Source organism: Porites lutea, chromosome 4 (assembly GCF_958299795.1).
Source record: "Porites lutea chromosome 4, jaPorLute2.1, whole genome shotgun sequence".
Lineage (NCBI taxonomy): Eukaryota > Metazoa > Cnidaria > Anthozoa > Scleractinia > Poritidae > Porites > Porites lutea.
This window is the reverse complement of record NC_133204.1, coordinates 46,318,889-46,334,688: the sequence shown is the minus strand read 5'-3', so window position 1 is coordinate 46,334,688 and position 15,800 is coordinate 46,318,889. Positions and strand designations below refer to the sequence as shown.

General features: G+C 37.2%; 1 protein-coding gene across 1 annotated transcript; it reads left to right on the top strand.

Annotated features, from left to right (window-relative positions):
* Positions 1–11,800: 11,800 nt before the first annotated feature.
* LOC140935913 (probable G-protein coupled receptor No18) lies at positions 11,801–15,260 on the top strand. Its single transcript, XM_073385487.1, has 2 exons — positions 11,801–13,709; positions 14,295–15,260. Exons 1-2 carry the CDS (start codon positions 13,413–13,415, stop codon positions 15,093–15,095), a joined length of 1,098 nt encoding a protein of 365 aa, XP_073241588.1. The 5' UTR covers positions 11,801–13,412; the 3' UTR covers positions 15,096–15,260.
* The last annotated feature ends 540 nt before the right edge of the window (positions 15,261–15,800 follow it).

Below are 15,800 nucleotides of genomic sequence, written 5' to 3'. Positions count from 1 at the left end.
GTTTTTAATACGTGAATTGAGTCGTCAAGTTGTAAGGTGCTTGTTCCTAATTCTCCAAAAACGTGTGACCAATGGGTAAGCACTCGATCGAAAACATCGGGTTTTTTTCCTTACTTTGATTTTGCGTTGAAAATCATTATTTTTAAGTATTTCCGACTTAGTTGTAACCGAAGATTGTGCACATATGGAAAACCAGGTCAATTAAGGACTTAAGGGCTCTTCACATAGGTTCACAACTCTTTAAAGGGACTGCTTCAAGGCGATTTAGTCCATTTCGTTTGGTCATACCAAATGACATGCTATAAAACTTCACGCCGGCAGTTATAGCTTTTCAAAAGAGTATTTCTAAAAAATAAAATACTACTTACGATACCTTAGTTAATGACTTGAACTCACATCAAGTTACAAATATCATAGATGAACTTTGACAGCCTTTTGAGATGAACAGTTTTTAACCAAAATTGAAACAAGTCAAATTTTCTTCAGAGTTCCGCAATTCAGTGTTTCCTATTGCATTCCATATATGTGTTATTGGAATTTTTCTTCACTGTTTTAACTGGTCAGTGGGAGGTTTTCCTCTATTTGTTGGCCAGTTCCTAGTAGTTCAGTTTAGGCACGCTTTCAGATTACACAGTTCTTTGATCTAAAGTTACAACTGTTAGATCCCAGTAAAAGAGGAAGGCGAAGAAGCATCTTAAATGAAAGAAATATTTTAAACATGAAGACTAAGATTAAGTGCAAAATTAAAAACAAGAAATGGCTTCGAAATTGTTCCTGTGGAACTGTTCGTTATTTCAATTACCTTTATCGCTTTTGAATTATTTTGGTAGAAAAAAATTAAAGCTTAAACCTAAACCACATTCAGTATGAACTCTAGACACTATTACTTTTACACTTACTTTTTATATTTTCGCCATAATTTTGTAAAAATCTTTAGTGAATAGTCGCCTTAGGTAAGATGATGTCAACATCTATGCTCTTTAATCATACTTTTAGCCTTTTTACGCAGAAAATATTTAAATACATATATATAGACACTCTTACTTAATTCATTCTTTTTCAATCAATATGTTCTCATTTGAAGTTCTCCTTTTCATGTAGACTAGTTTCCACCTTGGTCTACAACGGCTTAGATGTATTCGCCAAGACAGATAGCATTAATGACCTTTTTTGTATATAGAATAATTGCAAAAAACGTTCTACCCTGAATTACTTCAGGGGCACCCAACGCCAGTTTCCGGAAAATATCTGTTCGGAAGACGATTTGAGATCTAGAATTTTCGGAAAATTTGCTTTAAAATGTCTTGCTTGCCTGCCTCTCATAGGATTTTCGAACATCTAAAAACTGGTAATTGCCCATTTTTAACGGACTTTTACCCTAGAAAGGTCACCTAGAATTTTCTGAAGCCTTTTTTCTGGCTGAAATTTTCGAAAAGAAAAGTTTTGATCCTTATAATTTTCGGATCGCTGTGACTTTCAGTTAGGAAATCCGAACAGATGAAAAATTTTTAGGGGATAAAAATATGCCTATATCTACCGTTTAAATTATACTAAAATACGTTTAACAATGCTATGTTTAAATGATTTGAACTATATTCTCGTTGGGTGCCCCTGTTGCTTAAGAAGCCTCAATTGAAGCTGCGAAGGTTCTGTATTGTTTGTGAGATAACTAATTGAAAATAAATTGATTTCGTAAAACTCAGCGGAACCTTTTAACTCATTTATGACACTGCTTCATTGGGTTAGAAAATGCGTTGCAAGTAATTGCTTAGAGTAATTGTTCTGTCTCTTCCTGCACAGTTCCAATTTTGACTACAAACGTTATGGCCTATTGGTTGGCAAAAGGCGGTAAACGATGAATCCTCAAAGACAAGGCAGCCATTTTGAGACACCATGTTGAATTTGCAAAATGGCGTCCGCAATCGTATTATATATGCGCGGCCGATGCACATCCATTATTAGCTTGCTCGCTCTACTACGCTTAGCAGCTATTTTTGACGTTTCTATGTCTCATCTTCTTCTTGCATAGTGTTAATATATATTATTACACTTTTCCTGAGAGCGAGGGTATCACTGTTTGCAACTCAGAAACTGTTTGAGTTTGAGTTCTTCTTATATCCCTATTTTCTCTAGTCTGTTTATCGTTTCATCGGCTGAGAACAACTGCAGTATTATGTCCTGGTAACTGGCATGTTTAGAAAACACTTCTTCTTTTTAAAAATCTCATCAGTGATACAAATTGACAAGTCTGGCAAATAATAAACAATCGAGAGAGAGAAAACAAATACATGTACAATATTGACAACCGACAATTGATCGCGACTTACGCCACACGTACACGAAAGAGGGAAAACCGGCAGGTCAGCAAGAAACATTACGTTCTAAATTTGTATCAACGGGTGTTTCAAATTAGAGTAGAACACACGAAGAAGCCTTCTACAATTTTCTTACAAAAAAACTCAATTATTCTTAAGTTAATGTGTTTAATAATTACTTTCTTCTTCAAAATGTTACTAAAGAAATTAACAGGTCTGCATCTCTTCCTTTCTCCCACACAGTAGATTTTTTTTTTTCAGCTTTTAACTGAAGTAGAATTAACAAAAAGAAAATACCCTCGATTTGCCCCTTTTTATATTTTTTCTCAGAAAATAAGCCATATTTTCAAGACTTAACTATCGTTTTCCGCATAAATGTGAGGAACGATTCTTCTATCAATCAAACGAAACTTCTTTCATATCAGTTTTGAGATCACTATGAAAAGATAAAGCCTGGAGATGGTTTCCATGACAATAGAACGCACTCCTTAATTCTTATTGGATACCTTTATAAGGAATAAGTTTCCTTTTTCATTTATCAAATTATAGACTTCGTAAGTTCTGTTTAGGTGTCAACACCGTAGGCTGTTTCACGAACGCGATTTTATGTGACAGATGTTGAATTAAGGTAAGGAACTTTACTCTTTCAAAGGCAAAATGAATTCGATAACACAGAGGTGAAACTGCCGGCAAAGCAGCATTTAGCTGTTTATTCGTATGGTGAAAATATCTTCCCACCGTATTTCACTATTTTATCTTTCTTTTTTATTTTATCTTCACAAATATTATTTGGTGTGGTTAATTTATATGTCGGGTGCATCTATCAAGACCCCTTTCACAAACTTTACTTGGCAACTTTTTCAGGCGCTATTCTAGTTAAACGTGTCAAATTTCTAACTGGTTACACGGTGTCAGTCAGTCACAAATTCACCAGATATGAGTGAGCCTCTGGGAACACTGAAGCATATATTTTATTCAATTATTTTGACTCTTTAACCATAAATCGCTCCCTTTAAATTCATTTTCTCTAGAGTAAAATAAAATTCAGAAGGAAGAGTTTCTTCCTCATCCTCAGACATCTGCTTTACGTGAGGTTGTCGTCATTTACATCTCTTTGAAAGCTAACAGCTCACAGATTCTGAAGGTTGAAACGCGTCGAAAAATGAGCACACCAGTGAAATAACTTTTTTGTGACATACAAGCGAATTGTTCAAGCTAATAAGTTTCAGTGTTTGCCTACAAATTAACCACTTTAAAGTGAACGCACAGTATCAGCTAACTAAAGGTTATCGCAATCTCCGAGGACAGAATTTTAACAAAAGCAAAAAGCATATCTCTTTTGTTCGTTGTGAACATGAACGAAGAAAAATGTAAGGAAAAGTTCTTCCGAAACGCTTTCAAGGGGCTAATTATTGATATTTAAAAACTGAAAGACATTCCGCACTTTAATCTCTCGGCTTTCGACTCAAGCGAGCTGAGCAGTATTTAACAACTGACCTTCAATATTCAATGCTTCCTTATCCTTTTTAAGCTATTTGCAACTCTGAGGAATCGTTATTTATGATAACAAGGTTCTAAAAGATCAACTTCTGACAAAACGGATGGAGTATATTTTGCTTTATTGCCACTTTTCACACAAAAAGAGTATTGTTTTGCTCGCCTCGAGGAAAATTGAAACACACGAATTCATAATTCTGAGGAGTAGCTGATGTGCATTTGACTGCGATAAACGTTTCATTTTAATCTCTTTCTGGTTTTAGATTAACGAGACTTCTATTTCTCAACAAATATTATTATTTATTTTCTATAATGACCGAGCCAGAAATGCATTTTACATTTACGATATTTCCTCTTTTCACAGTTGTCTTTCAACAATAATGAAAACGCTTTCAGTTAATGAAAAGCTTTTGATGTCATCTTTGAAAAGTAAAACAAAAAATATGGTACCAAATTAGGCAACTGAAGCAAATAGCAGAATCGATCTCTTTTTTTATCAATGGATTGTTATTTTTTCAAAACCTCCGGATCAGTTTCCGTTTCGTTTTTGCTTATCTAAAATCCCTTCATTTTTTTTTTCTTTTTTTAATTCAGAAAAATATAGTAATATTCATTGTGAGCAATAAGAATAAAATTAAATTAATCGCCTTTTGCGATATCTTACTTTTGATTTATGGTTTCATAAGAACAGCAACGTGACAAGTTGTATTTTTGGCCATTTCTAAATCATTTAAACACTGTGATTACATTTAGTGCTGTATCTTTATAATTTCCTTAAGGCTTCTGAACCGTTTCTTATACAGAATTTTCTTGGAAAGATTTCAGTTTGAACCAATTCACTGATTTGCAGAAGACAGTCGTTTTTTAAATGAACCTTAAAGTCAGTCTGGAAAATTTTAAAAGGATGAAACAAACGGTAAAAAGGATGTTTAAAAAGCCAAACAAAACATTTTGTTCTTAACGCTTATTTTTCTGTTCATAATTTTAAAAGGTGTTGTCATTGGCTTAAATTAACATGAATTCCAACCTCTATCTATATTATATCAGTTGGAGCTCTCTTTTTTACCGTAATTGTGCTTTAAAACATTTTGGCATCTCAAGACTTCGAGCGGAGTCTAGCGTAATCTTTGTTCATGACATTTGTTCCTGTTTTACAACCGTCATTAAAAGTATTGCCTTTTAGTGCTATTCGCTCCAGGTATGGGTAGATACCTCTCTCTGCAAAAACAACTTTTAACTTTTCCATTATATGGGGAAAGATATATTTTCACAAGACAGTATTTCAGTAAATTTTTCTCCAAATTTTCTAACATCTCTATCACACGCGTCCTGTTGTGCAGGCCATCGAAATTATTCAATACACTAAAAGGCTGCACTGTCATTTAATTTTCGGTCTTTTAAGTAGAAAAAATAAGAAATTTTTACCACTAAAAAAAATGAACTTGAAAGTTGGAGGTTTATAGGGTGGTCTCTTGTGACCGTCACTCGGTTCACTTTGCGTGCAAAACGACGAAAGGCCTCCGGCAAACTATCACTGTCAAATTTCCTGCACTTAATCTTACACTGATGAAAAAAGGATAATCAAGATTTCCATTTGTGAACTGACCCGTATTAAGGATATGTCGATGATATAAGTTTTTGGTGGTTCACAATTTTGCAAACAAAGGGATCTTAGAAACAAACATGTAAATGAAACATTTAATAAAAAGTGATAAATAGAATGAAGACCGTTTGAGATGACTTTTGTTGTATTTTTATTTGAAGTTTAGTGAATGCCGTGGTCGTCCCTAGAGACATCTGCATGAAGGTGACCAGAAAAAAATTTTTAAGGAATTATTGCCTCTTTCGCTTTGTTTATGATTTAAGATTAGCAGGTTCTTCGATTTTAACTAGCTAACAAGTGATTTTATACAACAAGAGTGTCTCTACCCTGCCTATAGCATGTGTAAAAACTCGATCAATGGCACGAAAAATATGTTTACTCGCCTCAACGTGGTTATTTGCAAATTAGGCTAAAAAGTTGCCATTCGCTCCTGTTTGTTATGTTAGTCGTTTATCCTCGTATTTCTTGTTGACTGCCTTCAAGAGGCAAGTAAATAGGGACCTTTAAATTCTAATGGCCTGTTTACAAGGAGAGAGGGTTTCCCTTGTGCTGGGGTTACCCTAGCAAGCGGGTTAAAGTTAGCTCTGGTTTACAAGCAAATTTCACAAGTAGGGTTACCCTAGCGCTAGCGTAACCTTACCTGCCTTGTAAACACGTCGTGTAAAAGAAAGAAGAAATGTGCGATTTCTAGGGTAACCCTAGCACCAGGGATACCCTCCCTCCTTGTAACGAGGGCCTAAGACGAGAGAGTACGATATTATCTCAGTACGAAGTAGTGCCTGCGAGAGAACAAGCGTCATTTTGGCGGGAAAACATGATAGCCGTCGTCTTTCTACCACGAGTTTCAGCGAGAATGTCGCAGTGACGGAAATGAGTTATCAAATGTTAGAAGTTTTATCAGTAACCCCCTTCAATAAAAATATGAGTGCCAACTTTTATCGTAAAAAAAAGATACAATGAAGCTTTTTGCGGTATCCATTTCTTGCGTGTCCTCGTAGCCGCCCCTGTCCTCGAATCTTAAGATCTCTAATAAATACCAGCTGAATACCAGCTGGGGACAATCTTCGGTAGACTATAGTAATCCTTAGAGATTAGAGGATAACATAATCACGCAACAAAAAAAAGGAACAAGAGTCTCTGGTGCTCGGAAAACTATAAGACCCCAACAAAGTATCAAATTCACAGCCCTAACGGCACACTCGTGCTCCTGCACAACACGCTCACTCTAAGGCGAATTTCACTCTAAACGCCATGATACGTTGTATTTATTTTTCATGTTCCGTGACATATTAAGTCAATTATTGATGTGGGCGGAATCTTCCTTTGAGAGAGCTCTGTTTGCCGGGAAAATGCATTATAGGTTGATTTGGCCACAGGCAAGGCCCAACATATAAAGTTCTTTAGTGAACTGTACACGCTCCGACTCTGAGCGCTATGCGTTGTGTATCCTCCAGAATAATTTTATGGGCATCACTGGAACTCGAAGAGATAATGATAAGATATTTCCGCCAGAATTCAAAGAATACATGCACAATGTAGAGTGGTATCTATATTCTCTATAGCCCATGTTAAACCACTCTCATCTCTTTAAAACAAAGGTAAGTGCAAAATCTTAAGCTTGAAAATAGTTTCCCATTCTCATTCAGACGCAACTCATTTTCATATGAAAGGTTTTGCCTCATTTTGAAAGTGGGGGTTTTTGAAACCCAAAACGGACAGGTCAGTATAGTGTATTTTCAAGAGACATATGCATTCAAGATATCCCTCCTTTTCTGATTGGTTTACGACGCTTGGCTAATTCCTTTTAGTAAAATCCAACTAGTGGTCTATCATCAATGCTGCGTTCTGATTGGTTGAGCTACTACTAGGCTACATGTTATAGCCCACTAGTAGCGCAAAGCGCCGGCTTTTTGGCGGCAAAAAAAGATTAAAGTCTAGCTTTAACTAGCTAAAGTTGTTTTGTCTCGATATTTTTTTAACCAACTAGTTGGATTTTGCTAAAACAATTATTCCTCTCGCCCTCATGACCTCTGAGTCAATAGCCCATTCGGCCTTCGGGACTCAGAGCCTATTCGGGCTCGAGGAATAATTGTTAAATAGCCCTAGCGTTGACTAAATAAGGAAGAAGTTTACAACGCTAATGATGCCAATTGTAGACAGAAAAAGGGACAGCAGAAGACGCGGTAGTTCAGCTCTTTTGTTAAAGACGGAGAAAATGACGGAAGAAGAAGTAATAGTCAAACTACTAAAACGTAGCAAGGAACGCAAAAATACCAGCTCGACGATCATCGACGAATTACAACTGCTTCTCATTAAACATCTCTTTCTGCCCTAGATTTGCCCAGCGGCAGGCAAATTAAGACAGGAACTTAAAATCGATTGAGGTAAGCATGTTTTGAAGTTAAACATATTTGAACGAGAGATAACACAATTATTTAATCTGGCTTTCGTATGATATGAAGAATCAGGCAGACCTGGGAGCGAGGCAGATAAGCCGTGCCAGATAATACCCTCGTTCTCGATCTGTCCAATTCTTCATATCATACTAGAATCGAATCCAATAATTGCTGATTAGCCTAAATACTCCGACAATATTAAGATATACAAAGCGAAATAAATTTGTCTTTTTTCTATAAAAGCAGTTTTATTAACACAAAAAGTTAAAATTGTAGGTTTAAAGGTTTTCGGTATTGTTTGAAATAAAAAAATTTACGACATTCAAGAACATCGAGAGACCTCATTTTTCCTCAGTAAAACAATTTTGAAAATCATTTCATTTCCCGAAGTGAGATAAGGGTGTTAGAACACTTCGTTGTGTCTTCTTTTCTGCGAGGTGTTTAAAATTTCCTCTTAGAGAATAAAATCTGTAGTTTATAAAAAATTTCCACTCACTGAAAACATTTTGCTGCCATGGTTTTTAAGGCAGTTCGAAGAATGTACATGATTCCGTGATATGTCCGTTCCAACATGACTTCTGTGTGTTCACAGTTGGATTTTCAAGGAGTTATAATAACTCCGCTAGAGGGGTTAATTTAACTCCTTACAGATTAACTCCTTATAAATTTTTTCAAAATTCTATCTGTGAAGTATGTAACAGATAGCTGAGTGGAGTGATTCCTGCAAAAACCAAATTGAAACTTGTTAAGTAAATATTTCTTTTCCAAATAGCTTTGCAGCTGTTGACAAACTTGATTACTTTTTTCTCTAAAAACTTTCTTTCTTCATAAACGAGTTAACTGTTGATGAATAGGCTTGAGGGCTATCAACACAAAACGGCGGGGAAATTGGCGCGAAACGAATGAGCGGCGATGGAATAACTTCAGTTCATACGTTACATGGCTTCTGGTTGGACAAACAATTTCTCCACCGTGGGTCATGATTGACAAAAAACTTATTGGCCACGTGCAAGTATTTAAATGACCAAATTCAGCACTGAATAACATAATAGGGACTTGAAGCAAATAGTTACGGCGACCTCTACAGTGGCGGTCGTGGATGCGCAGTCCTGGAGAAAGTACGTCACCGTAGTCCGCCAAAATTTCAAGTAAGCGGCGTCCGAACAGTGACTAGGGTTCAGTGACGGAGGCTCACTTGCTATCGTTGTTAGTAAGTCGTAATGACCTCCTTTAGAGAAGCAAGGGATGTCAATTTTCTCTCTTATGATCAATGATTAATCAGTGACGATAAGTTTTTGTTGCTATATGATTCGTACAAGCCCCAAAATCTAGATTTTCCGTGCGACTTGTACACGGCATCTGACCTCGGTTGAGGATAAGAAATTTTAGATTGAGAAAACGCGGGAAAACACGTAATTACCGGAAAACCAGAAGCGTCCAATACTTTCTTGATAAAGTAAAAAACAATCTGTGATAGGATTTAAACCTGTGATTGAAAAAAATAGGAGAAAACTAGACTTTTATACTCACGCAGTAGCGACTACGCCACAAGACAGGTCTTCACCTTGCAGGATTTGGCGCTTGGGCGAAAGGTCACTTCAAGGCATTTGCACTGCGTCATTTTTGGGCTTTTACTTCCGGCCGCCGTAGTAGAGGTCGCCGAGGCGATGTTCTTAAAGTCCCTAACACCACCTCCGCGGTATCGCCAGTACCTTGCGCATGCGCTCAGCCATATGGCCTTAGGCGACTTAGGCGAAAGGTCTTACTTGCGATTGCTGAAACAGCCGTTTTATGAGGCGAGTTCACCTGCTCCACCTTACACAGGCTTGGAGGCGCAAACATATGGAGATGGGATCAGCTATAGAAATCAGCTAGTGTTCTGCCCAAAAAACTGGTAACAAGAAGACTGGTACTGGCCATGCCGCGGAGTTGGTAATGTGTGCTAAATTGCTGGATTTGGTCTTGTTTGAAAAATTCACATGTCTTTCTACTTGATAAAACAAACCACTTGATTGGGCTTTCAAGAACCAAATTTCTTGAGGCGGTTTTTTTCCGAGGTATTCCCTCTCAGAACTATTCATTAAATCTTTTTGCCCCTAATAGATTCTCATTAAAAATTTCAAATTGTTATTTTCAAAATTCCGCTTTAAATAAATGGTACCAGGTCGAAGCCCGTCCGAAGACTTTTCATTTTTGGAATAGTAGCACTAGAGGATTTCTTCCATAGATTAAAATGTTACCACTAGGTTGTTCAGAATTAGAGCAAGGACAAATTGACTAAGGACGATGGCTGTTTTCGCAAGGACGTACATTGGGCACGCGTTGGAGAGGCGTTGAAAAATTTCGAAATTCATTGAAAGACACCTTGGTGTCAATGCACTACCAGCCGGAGGTTCAAGATTTTATTTGTGGATTGAATTAAATATGGCACGTCAGACTAAGATACATCTTAAACCAAGTCATGCTATTACCTTGTAGTATATAACACGACAGGGCTTTCCACGCGACGAAGATTTAGCACGATTTTAGAAACGGGCCAAGTTTACCTTCCCAAACTTCTGAGTAAATTACGTTGCGAAAAAAAACCGTGATCCTGAAAAAAGTTATTGTAGTCGCACTAAAAGATTTTGTCAAAAAGCTGAAAATTAAGGAAATAAATTTGAAGAATTTTAAAGGATTTATAAGCTTTGTTGAAGATAGTTCTTTGAAAAGTTCGACGATTATTTTTCCATTTAGTCTTTCGCCGGGTCATAAGACCACAAGATCAATTGCACAATTTGTCAAAAATAGCCTGCCATTTTCTTTCTCTTAATATTTTCGCCACTTCAGTACTTTTACCGAAAATGGCGTCCTCTATCATTATGAATCCCTCATAAGCACTCAGTGCAATAAAGCGAGTATTATAAGTAGGAAAAAGCTTTTCAGCTGGAGCTTTCATTGGAGTAGTTAGACTCGAGGATTTTATCAAGGCATTCAAAGCTAAGGATGGAAAAGAGAATTTCAAAAGAAATTTTTAAGATGAAAGGGTTCCTTAATTTTCCATTTGGCTTAGCGGCCCTTTAAACTTTTCACACTTTTATGTTTATTTCTCAATCATTGCCCGCCATCGATATTTTCATTTTCTGCCACGCGGCCCTCTTATTAAAATGAAAAATGAGCTCTGTCGTCCTTCACGAATTCAAGTATCGTTAGGCGTCAAATGTCAATGCCGAACGGCCCTATTTATTTTTTGCCACTAGTTACTCTTCCGTGTATGTCAAATGTCATTAATATATTTTTCCAGAAGAATGACAACTTGAGAGCAAAATGCATTTCACTAAAAGTTTCCGGATAACTGCTGTACTACATAAGACTTGACAAACAGACTGAAAATCAAATAACATTTAACAACGTGGCGATACCTTGGTGATTGAAGACTTGATAATTTGATTAAGGGTATAAACTACTGCGTTTAGCATTAATTTGCGTTACTATTTGTTAACAATAAGCCTGCGGTAAAGTACTGTATATTTTTTTCTGTCTTCGTCCTCCGTATTTGCACGAAAGCTTCCTAATACATATCAACGATCAATCATTTGCGATGGCGTCCTCATAAATGCCATAAAACAGCGATCTGATTGGTTGAGGTCAGCTTCATATTATGACATAATTTGCAATTAAAGATTTCTACACTTTTGCTGTTAAATCTTGCACAATTCATATTGAAACAACTTAAAAGGTTTCTTTCATGCACGACGGCAGAAAGATAAAATGTTTTAAATTTGTCCATCAGTTTATACTGAGAAATTTTTTTACAGCTGTCGAATTTTTCAAAGAACAGCAAAGAGCTCATGGTGACCCCAGATTATATGGGGAACCAACAGAAAGCTGTAACGACAAATGTAAGTATATAAACTAATGAAGCTGCAAAAAGGTAGGTTTAGCTTTCTAAATACATTTTTCCATAATACTTTGATTCTCATGTAGTTTCTCTCTATAAATAGGCTAAGAGGGCAGAAGGTCTAACCGAAATTTGATTCAAATGGAACGGCTTTTAGGCATTGAGAACTAGACTCAGGACGACAACGACGCTGCTAACTATCGGAGACAAGTTCTTAAGATAACACATCGCTTCGACAAAATTGAGTAGTATAGGCAATGAAGGCAAAAAATGACTGAGCATTCCGTGACTTAAAGTTAAACATTTCCCGTTTAAAAATGTAAAAGATAAAGAAAATGAAACGAGGTTATTTTAGTGAAAATTTTAAGTGAAATCCGTTTTGCCGTCATTAGGATTTGGAAAATATTGTTTTACTGGTATGTGTAAGGCAGGCTTGTATTTTACTATCACAGACAGTTATAGTTTCACCATTTATTTTTAATATTTCTAGTCTTACTCAAATCTTATTATTAATAGAATCTCATGCAATAATTCAATAGAAGAGCTAAAGAGCTAAAACGAAGTTAAAGGAAGACTATTTTGAGGACTCTCTCGCAAATAGGTCAATAAAAATTGAACAAAGATAAGATTAGAATCTACCACAAAAAATAGAACAAAATATCCAATACACTTTCATTAATACAGTATGAATGGATTAGAAGATCCACTGACGACAAACCTAAGTTTTTGTGAGTTTGTTTGTTTTAGCAGTTTTCTCTTTAAGAAAGCTTTCCTCGATAGACAAGCAATGACAGTTTCATCCCTATTTATTTTATAAACAATTATGGTCAAATTTTTGAGCCAAGGCAGAAATAAACCGCAAAATCAATCTACATCACTTCTGGTACAATCCAATTGTAAATTTCGAATGTAATAAATGTCATAAATGTAATTTAATTCCTAGTTTATTCCTCCTTTGTCTTATTCATCGGGATTTTTTGCAATTTATAGAATCGGCCGGAACCTAACGGCACTTAAAGCACCAGATTTGCGATTTCTTTGTCATAATGCTGGATACATTCCTGGTCAAATATTAAAATGTTCCTTCGCGAGAACTAAAAGGAACATTTCATTTTTTTTTTTAAGCAAAATACTCAGGGGAGGTCAAACCCAAGGTAGAAAAGGTAAAAAATTCGGAACATTGGGTAGCAACAGTAAGCGGCTTTTCTAGCTGTGAGACCTAAGCAACAAGAAGAGACTAGACCGCCTCTCGCAAAAGGATCTGGAGAGGATGAACTAAACGAATAATCGATCAATTCGGTCGGACTTAAAGTGTCAAGCCACCGTAATTCGTTGATTTTATTCAATGTTTAATACCTTTGCAGGCATAGAAAGCCTGGGAATGTATTGGCAAAGGACACAATTTATTTTATTGAGAAATTCACGGCCCTGTAAGGAAGAAACATTGGCAACCTTCAGGATCATACATCGCGCTTTTAAACAAATTTAGAGAAACTTGAAAGGCATTAGGCAAACGTTGTTAGGTTTGCACGGATTCAAGCCCTTTTTTCAACCTTTTCCTATTTTTAGTCAATCCTTCGTGATTTGCCCAGAGTGAAATCCACCGTTGTGAAAAACCTAGTCCTACGAAGCGGTTATAACGCGGGGTCTCTTGTAATATTTCTTAAGCATCTCATTGTAACTGCAAAATTAAAGTTTATCAACCTTTCTCTCAGTTTAAGATGGCGAGCTCAACACCAGAGACACCAAGCAACGGCAACGTCGTTGAGGAAAAATTTGACGAGCAAGTCGTTCTAATTTCCACGACGTTTCTCGTTATCATCATCCTCATGGCTTTGTTTGGAAATGTTTTGGTTGTCATTGCCTTTGCTGTTTTCCAAAAACTCCGCAGCATGACTAATTATTTTATAGTCTCTCTTGCTGTGGCGGACATTCTTGTAGCAGCGGTGTCTATGCCAGTCTGGGCTGCATATCTCCTCACGGGACCTGCGTGGATGTTTGATTTGTGGCTTCAACAGGTTCTGAAGAGTTTCACCTTTTTAATCTTGTTTTCTAGGATTTGAATTTTCCTAACAATTTTTAATCCTAGGCCTAAACCATTAAGATGAGCAAGTAGCAAGTACACGGGGACAATACTGATCAGGCACTGATCTAAGAAAAAACATGACTGTCTTCGATTGAACGCAGGCGGTAGACGCGCTTGTCGCACCATGTAAGGTTTTGCAAGACAGTCTTGAATTCTGAATTTCACGCGGTGGGTTTCCGGATTCCGGGTAATGGATCTGGATTCACTGTCAGTGGAACAAGGATTCCGAATTCCAAACGTTAACCGGATTTCGGATTCCTTGAGCTAAATTCCGGATTCTATAAGTAAAAATTCCCCAGATGCCGAAATGCGGATCGGATTACCTTACATGGAGCGATACTACAATCTTTTGCTTTGTCCCCGAAAACTCAATGAAAATTTTGACTCTTGAAAGTCCGCTCCCCTTTAGAGAATCTGTTTTAAGAAATTTTTCAAAATTCAATCAGTAGAAAATTGAGTGAAAACAGGTGAACCATACAGAGGTCAATATACTAAGATTTTGTGCTTTCTTGACCAGGTTTGGAGTTGTGTTGACATCCTCTGTGGAGTGGCTTCCATCCTTCATCTCAGCTTAATTAGCATCGAACGCTACATCTGCATTTCTTCGCCACTCACCTACCACGAGAAAATGTCGACCACAAAGGTACTGGTAGCCATACTGATTATATGGTTGTTCTCAATCTTCATGGCTGCCCTCAACTTAATCATCTGGTCTGTACCTCCCCCAGTCTACGAGATAATCGTAAGTGTCTTGTGCTTTTTCATTCCCTTGGTGGTCATGCTTGTGTGCTACATGAAGATATACAAAGCCGCCCGTCATCAGATAAAGAAGATGATTCTCACGGTTCAAGGAAGCCCTAAGAAATTTCTTCTGTCCAAGGAACTCAAGGCAGCAAAAACAGTAGCTGCTGTTATTGGTGCTTTTGTCATCTGCTGGGGGCCTTTCTTTGTTCTAAATCTCATCTTCGGTCTCTGTAAAAGCTGCTCACCGCTCCCCGAAGAGTCAGTTCTTGCGGCCAAATGGTTGCATTACGTCAACAGCGTACTCAACCCAATCATCTACGCTTGCATGAACAAAGACTTTCGCGCCGCATTCAAGAAGCTTCTTGCTTTTATCTGCTTTTTCCTTCCGGGGGTCCAGCGGCAGGACATGACACTAGAAAGGTCGTTTTATAGCGAGAGGAACTCTGTTCGATCAGCTAGGGGAAGCTCTTTCAAGGAAGTGAATTGTCGAAAGGAAAGCAGCTCACTGCACTCAAATGTTTCTTACAAAGATATAAATGGATACCAGTCATGGGAAAAGCCATGTTTTGTATGAGCAATGGCATTTTCTTTTTTGCACACCCATACATCCACGATTAGTAAGTCCATTATCTCGCAGTCAAGAGCTGATCGCAATTTTCGCCTCTGTGATTCTGGCAAACGGCCGTGACGGAATCTTTAACTTTGGTGACTTTTTCTACACTAGCCTGTGTACAGACGTCCCCCCTCCCTCAGAAAAAAATCGGAAGAAGAGACGTCTGTGAATCGCTGTCGTTAATCGTGTTCCGGTTACGTTTGCATAAATATTTTTTTTGTTTTTTTTTTTTCTCTGACAGTTGAAAAGGTGTTGACAGATCAAAACGACTCTGGACTTTTTTAGAGCACGTACGTAGTTATTCCCTCGGATGTTTTCAACCTTTATAGCTAAGCTAGTAAGCTCCAACTAGAATATCTATCTAGTAAAATGTCATTTATAACGAGTTTATTATGCCTTCTTCATATATTCTAACACATTCTTCGGTCTTCTTTTTAGCTCATAAAGTCGGTCTGTTTACTGTGCATCGATTTCCTGTGGTTTTTGGTTTGACAGAATTTTGATCTCGGAAGCAAGCTGTTTACTTTTCCAGTCAAGCATTTTATGCAGGAGTTGATCCATTCAATGATTTCGATTTTTTTTTTCGACTTTTCTTCAGCAAGGAATTATAATAGAAATAGCTCAACTTTTGCCTAATTATACGATTCATGACCGGCACATGTAGGC

Coding starts and splice junctions, on each gene's coding strand:
- LOC140935913 (XM_073385487.1), top strand. CDS start 13,413: ATGGCGAGCTCAACACCAGAGACACCAAGCAACGGCAACGTCGTTGAG. Junction 13,710..14,294: donor TTGATTTGTGGCTTCAACAG/GTTCTGAAGAGT, acceptor TTTCTTGACCAG/GTTTGGAGTTGTGTTGACAT.